At 34.6% G+C, this 7,256-nt stretch overlaps 1 protein-coding gene across 4 annotated transcripts in view; it reads right to left on the bottom strand.

The window, feature by feature from the left end:
- Mre11 (MRE11 homolog, double strand break repair nuclease) overlaps nucleotides 1–7,256 on the bottom strand; it is a 64,514-nt gene that overhangs the window by 1,003 nt on the left and 56,255 nt on the right. For all 4 annotated transcript variants that reach the window (XM_048795981.1, XM_048795982.1, XM_048795983.1 and 1 more), the window contains exons 17-19: nucleotides 6,235–6,293; nucleotides 4,986–5,050; nucleotides 3,416–3,491 (exon numbers count right to left, since the gene is read on the bottom strand). In XM_048795981.1, the coding sequence (XP_048651938.1) occupies nucleotides 3,416–3,491; nucleotides 4,986–5,050; nucleotides 6,235–6,293 (200 nt within the window). The remainder of the gene's footprint in view (nucleotides 1–3,415; nucleotides 3,492–4,985; nucleotides 5,051–6,234; nucleotides 6,294–7,256) is intronic.

Below are 7,256 nucleotides of genomic sequence, written 5' to 3'. Positions count from 1 at the left end.
TTTTTTTTTTTTTTTTTTTTTTTTTTTTTTTTCCCATTTACATTCTATTACAGTTGTCTGCTATCCTGAAAATTCACCAAAAAATAATGAATTCACATGCAGAAGGTCTAACTTAGAAAGAGCTGTAATTCTTAGTTCCCATTTCCCATTTAGGGCTAGAAGTAGATAGCTACTCTCAGACTACTGAAGAAACAACTTATCAACGCAACCTTTTGGGTTTTTGAAAAAGAAGTAGATGGAATATTTCAAGAGTTTCCATTCTGATGAGCTGTAAATTACATGCATGTTAGAAAACAACAGGAATATGAATGAGATATTAACTAAGAATTTAACTAAAGAAAATGAAAACTAACAAACCTCAGGTAAGTTCAAGTTATATAATTTAATGAGGGATAATATAAATTGATTATATTCTATAATTCAATATTCAGAGGTAAAATAAATTTGTAAATTTCTGATTTATGTTTCTATTAAAAAATTAATAAAGGAAATCATTAGCTTATGTTAGTTTTATTGATGGTATTAACAAATTGAAGTGTTAGCTAAATTATCCATCTCTGGTAAGAAATGGATACCTTGAGAAATATAAATTCACTTTCATTTACTGATTCATTTTCTGCTACTATCAAAAGCAGAACTTATTAAATATGAATCCAAAATGAAAGCCAATAGAGAGTTTTCTATCTTTGCAGTTAAACATGAACTAGTACACAAAATTTTAACTTTAATATATAACCACATGTATATACAAATGCTCTGCTTGCTTCTCTCCAAGAATAAATACGGTAACATTCAATAGATAGAACGAGGTCTTGCTGTCATTTTTCGGCCCAGCTCAAGTTGTTTTAAAACTACAGCTGAGATACAGGGAACTTGGAAGGAGCAGTGGAAGCTCAAAATGAAAAGGGTAACTCATATGCCATACCATGTATGAATCCTGAGGACATTTTGGAAAGTTAATAAGTAAGTCACAAAACAACACATACTGTATGTTTCCATTTATATGAGTTACCTAGAGCAGACAAATTCATAGAAAGAGAAAGTTTAACAGTGGGTACACGAACTGGGGAAAGAGGGAAATGGGACCATATTTAAAGGTTATAGAGTCTCGGTTTTGCAAGATTAAAAAATTCTAACCTATCTATTATCCTGCATAAAACTCAAAGTGGATCAAGGACCCAGGCATTTGACAAGAGACTCTGGACCTACTAGAAGAAAAAATAGGCCCAAATCTCCATCATGTCAGCTTAGGAGCTGAATTCCTTAACAAGAGTCCTAAAGCTCAAGAAGCAAAATCAAAAATCAATAAATGGGATTATATCAAAACCTAAACATCTTCTTCACAGCAAAGGGAACAATCAAGAACATTAAGAGAGAGTCTATAGAATGGGAGAAAATCTTTGCCATCAACAACTCAAAGTATTAATCTCCAGAATATATAAAGAGCTCAAAAACTTCACACCAAAAACCACATAACCCAATCAATAAATGGGCAAAAAAACTAAACAGACACTTCACAGAAGAAGAAATACAAATGGCCAACAAATATATTTAAAAAAATGCCCAATCTCACTAGCAATGAGAGAATTGCAAATTAAAACTACACTAAGATTTCGTCTCACTTCAGTCAGAATGATAATTATCAATAATACAAGCAACAATAAATGTTGATGAAGAAGTGGGGAAAAGGGCATACTTATACATTGCTGGTGGGACTGAAAATTGGTGCAACCACACTGGAAAGTAGTATGGAGATTCCTCAAAAAACTTGGAATGGAACTACCATTTGACCCAGCTATCCCACTCCTCCTCGGCAATACCCAAACGACTTAAAATCAACATACTCTAGTAACACAGCCACAACAATGTTTGTAGCAGCTCAATCCCCAAAAGCTAAGATATGGAAAACCAAGCTGGATGCCCTTCAACAGAAGATAAAGAAATGCATAAAGAAAACAAATGGATAAAGAAAATATGGTACATATCCAGAATGGAATATTACTCAGCCATAAAGAGAAATGAAATGATGGCATTTGCTGGTAAATGGATGGGACTCAAGACTATCATGCGAAGTAAAATAAGCCAACCCAAAAGATTAAAGACTCAATGTTTCTCTGATATGTGGATGCTGACTCACAATAGAGTGTGTGTGTGTGTGTGTGTGTGTGTGTGTGTGTGTGTGTTTCCAATCTGGGGTGGGGAGATAGAGGTTCCCTGATTGAATTATGGAATGGGGGGAATGATAGGGGGTGGGAATGGGAATGACGATAGAATGAATGGGACAAGACTTTCCTATGTTCATATATGAATGCACAACCAGTATAACGCCACATCATGTACCACCACAAGCATAAGAAGTTATATCCATGTATGTATGATATGTCAAAATACATTCTGTTGGACTACGGTTGTGGCTCAGTGGTAGAGCGCTCGCCTGGCATGTGTGAGGCCCTGGGTTCGATCCTCAGCACCACATAAAAATAAAATAAAGATGTTGTGTCCACGGAAAACTGAAAAATAAATATTAAAAAAATTCTCTCTCTCTCTCTCTAAAAAAAATACACTCTGTCATATATAACTAAAAAGAACAAATTTTTAAAAAGTTAAAAAAAAGTTCTAGAGATCTGTTTTACAACAATGTGAATGTATTTAATACCACTAACCTGTACGTGTTAAGATGGTTAAGTTTTATGTTAAAGTGCTTTTACTAAAATTAAATTTTTTTAATAAAAAGAAATAAATGAAAGGGCTGATAGGTCTAAGAGAAATACCTTCAAGGAATTCAACAAAAACTTGTAAATGTCCTTCAACTGGCAGTCATGTAGCTTTAATTCAACTTGATGAAAACAATAAATGAATGAAGGCAAGAGGCAAGTCTTGATCATACCTTTTCTATTCCTGCTCATTCAAGTCAGGGGAGATTTAACATTTGTCCGATTCAGACAATCACCTTGAGTTTCCTCTATACATCTTATCAGAAAGCATTTCACTCAATGCCTGAACACTCTGACGTGAAAATCACCACCAGACACCATCTTATATATGAAACATGTGGAGCACACAGTGGGTAATTATTCTATTAAAGTAACATTAAAAGCTCTTACATTATCATCACCAACATTTCTTCAAATATAAATGGTAAAAACTAAAAAACTATTCTTAGCTTTTATCATTTATATTTGAAGAAATGTTAACTGGAGTGAACATCATCTTTTAAAAATCTGCAGGACTTTCATATGAGAAATTACACAGACGGGCACTCAACAGATGTTCCCTATTGACTTTTAACATTATAGTTCAAAGAAAAGCTATCAATTAAACTATTAAATAACTTTTAGCCACTAGCTAGCAGTCTCTATTTACCTATCACAAAATTAAAAATTAATTAAAATTTAACAATAAAAGACTTTATTACCTCATCTGATTCAAAATCAACCCCTTTAGTTACTTGGCTCTGGGACATGTGCTTGCTTGCTGATGTGCTCGACCACCTGAGGCAAAAAATAAAGGGGAGGAGGGATAATAAACCAAAGACAATGACATAGAGAATGTATCAGAAATGCACTTCTAGTTAAGTTTCTCAATCCTGAAAGCACCCATGAATAAAAATAATACACAATTCCCTTCAATTGCACTACAGCAGTAAAACTCTATGTTTAGAAAAAGGACTCCTGGGCCGGGGTTGTGGCTCAGTGGTAGAGCGCTTGCCTAGCATGCATGAGGCACCAGGTTCAATCCCTGGCACCACATTAGAAAAATAAACAAATGAAATAAAGTTGTTTAAAAAAAGAAAGAAAGAAAAAGGACTCTAAAGTCAGAGTTTGGATCTCAATTTTTCCATTCACTAGCATGTGTCTTTAGACAAGTTTCTTTGTGCCTCAATTTCCTCATCTGTAAAATGGGAATAACAGTTTATTTTTTTTATTAAAGATTCAATGTGTTAATATGCTGAAATACACACTGCACAACCTGACATATCAAGCACTGATCAGAGGCTTAATTATAATTATAGTTATTATCACATATCAAAATATATCTATTATCATCCCTCACTTCTGAAAATTATGGTAACACTGAAATATTTTTTATTCAAATCTCAGTTCTACAACAGAATAAAAGTATCTTTAAAAAGGCCCCACATATTAAAAGAAAGAAAAAAGGCCCACCAATCTCCAGAGGTTTTCTTCTACCAGAGCCCACACTCCTGGCTCTTTATTTGAGCCCTTCCCATAAGCACTCACGATAAGGGCCTGAGTCATAATTTCACACATAATTATGTACTGATTCAATCTTCCTTTAATGGATTCATAAATGGGTTCAATTCTTTCCACAATTTAAGTTGCCTGAAGGCATAACCATATTAAAATAGTTGTTATGTCCCCCATCAGACCTAATATAATGCTCAAAAAGAAAATATTTTAAAAGGTCACTGATTATTTTCTTCGTAGAAATTTCCATTAATTGAGTTTTAGCTAAGCAGTGTTCACCCAAAATGTTAATTCTGAAACAAAATGGTACTACTGAATTAAGTCAAGCTCAACAGCAACAGGCAAAAAAAAAAAAAAAAAAGGCCAGGAAAAGCATATAAATACTCTAAGGCAGAGTAAATCTACACCACCTCTTTTTAGCACTTAGTACAGCACCATGTGCAATTAAGTAAATAAACTATGGTAGTAAAGAAAAGCTGGAATCAAAAATTAACAAAATACAAAATTATTTTCTAGTAAATGGGAAGAAAATCATTGAGTAATAAAGACAAAAGGAAGTGAATTACAGGTTATTTACATTTTCAGTGACAATACTTAACAACACTGCAACAGTTTTACAATCTAGCCCTTTGTCTATTTCTTATTTCTGTACATACTCTACTAGTTGAAAATAATTCTGTTGAACTTATACAGCACAGAAAAATGTAAAACTAGAATTCTGGATCCTTTTTAATATTTTGGATTTTTTTTTTTTTTTTCAGGAAGTCCCCAACCTACCTTTGATCTGTTTTTGAAGTAGTAGGAAAAATGTCATCCTCATCTGATTCATCCACCTCAATCTCCTAAGGGTAGGGAAGGAAACAAAGCAACAATTTTTTTAGAATGGAACATCTAAATATGAACTAAATAATTGAATCTGAAAGTGGTTTTTTAAAAAATATATTAAAAAGTCACAAAAAGGGAGCCAGAAAACATGAAAGCAGTAACTATTAAAAATTAAAGTCAGCCTGACCTCCCTTCAATGTCCCTCTTTATTCACAAATGGTATTCTCTACCGCATGTCTTAGCTCACTTCTCTCCTTGCCCACACAAGGCCTGGGTACCTACAGGATACAAACTGGTGAGTGACTTGCAAAGGCTTGAGGGCAGTGGTGACCTGTGATGTTCTTCCTGGATTCCGATGAGGAGCTAGAACTTCAGTGTTCCATCTCCAATTTTAAATGAAGTATCTAACCATGTGAGAAGTACCAGGTGTCTGTTACATTTGTCCCTGCTAAATACCATTTGTTAGAGTAAAAACCAACAAAGATATTTCTGATTTTTTATTCCATCATGCAAAATACTAGCTATTCCTTGACATTTTGTTATCTTGACATGCAACACACACACAAGCTGTCTTCACCTAAATGAAGCACAGATGAGGATAAAGCCCCTGAAACAACATCATGTAAGGCCAAGGATGTTGCTAAACATCCTACAACATAAAGGACATTGCTTCATAAAAAAAGAATTATCTGATCTAAAATGTCAATAGTGCTGCTAGAGAAACCTTGATACAGGAGGAAGAGCACTGGCTTGGAAGTTAAGACATACGGGTTTTGAAAGTGAGGTACTAGGGGAGTCAAGCCCATTCTAGACTCTTTGGAAGCCAAAGGAAGAGGAGAAGGCCCATGTGAAATCCGAGCAAACCACAGAGATCCTTAGGCTCCAACCTTTAGTCTGTGTTGAGTCTAAACTTGCCTTGGATGTTAGTATTCCACACACATGCCCTTTTGTTTCAGTGTTGTTACCCTTGAAAATATAACCTTACATACACTCCTTATGGATATTTAGTAATGTGAACCACTATTTTCAAAGGAAGAAAAGAAATAAGAAGAATTCTGAGTTGCCCTCAGTCTATGTAAGTGATAAGCATCTTCTGGCTTTAATAGGTCCTCTTTTATTTACTTTGCAAGTCCAAGAATTGACAATTCATAATGCAGGAAACATAAATTATTAAAAGAGAACTATAAAACCTTTTTCTTACCTCTGAGTAATTCTTAGTAGCAACATTTCGGGAGGGCTGCTGTCTCACAGTTTTAAAAGCTAGAATGCAAAAGATAAAATACCATTATGTAATTCTTAAAATAACTTAGAAAAATTACACATTTCTTTAGCTGAAGATTTTATTTTGTTTTGTTTCTTTGGATTTTTTTCTTGGCTTTTAAAAAATGCTTTTATTAGTACATTACAGTTGTACATAATAGTGGGGTTCATTTCTACATAATCATATATGCATGGAATTTATTTTACTCCATTTCAGTCCCCAATGCCTCCTCTTTCCCTCTGCTCCTCCCTTCCCCTAGTCCCTTTCCCTCTGCTCCTCCCTTCCCCTAGTCCCTTACTGGTCTTAGCTCAATGTTTTTTAATTCCTATCTGCAAAAATCCATCATGACCAAGTATAAAACCATCTGTACCTTTTAAAATCGGAAGGCATATGGAATTGCATGTTCAAATAACTCAAGCTCTACCTGTCAGCCTTGCGCTTATTCAAATATAGTAACAGCAGTATTCACAAATACACCCGTATTAAAAATACTTAAAAATAATACCCAAAACATAAAACCTGACCCCCAACCACTGAGCTACAAAGATAATGAAGGTAAACCTCCCAATACCTTCCTTCTTTGTAGTCAATGATAGATTTTCTGTGGCTACATTATGAATTTTCTCATTCTATCTTGGTAGCCATATTTGGAAGGGTATTGGATATAACAGAACTATATCAGAGGGAAATTCTATAAAACAGTACATCTTTCTTTTATTCCATGATAAAACTTTCCTATGAATCTTTTTTTGCTTTATAAACTAGGTTCAAAGTTGAGGTTTAGCTAGCCCTTTACCTTTCCCCTTCTTTTCCCTTGAGATAAAAACTAAGGAAGGAGGAAGGAAGGAAGGAAGGAAGGAAGGAAGGAAGGAAGGAAGGAAGGAAGGAAGGAAGGAAGGAAGGGAGGGAGGGAGGGAGGGAGGGAGGGAGGAGGAAGGGAGGAAGGGAAGGAGGAGGAGGAA

This window comes from Marmota marmota, unplaced genomic scaffold (genome assembly GCF_001458135.2).
Source record: "Marmota marmota marmota unplaced genomic scaffold, marMar, whole genome shotgun sequence".
NCBI lineage: Eukaryota > Metazoa > Chordata > Mammalia > Rodentia > Sciuridae > Marmota > Marmota marmota.
This window is presented reverse-complemented; position numbering and strand designations above follow the sequence as displayed.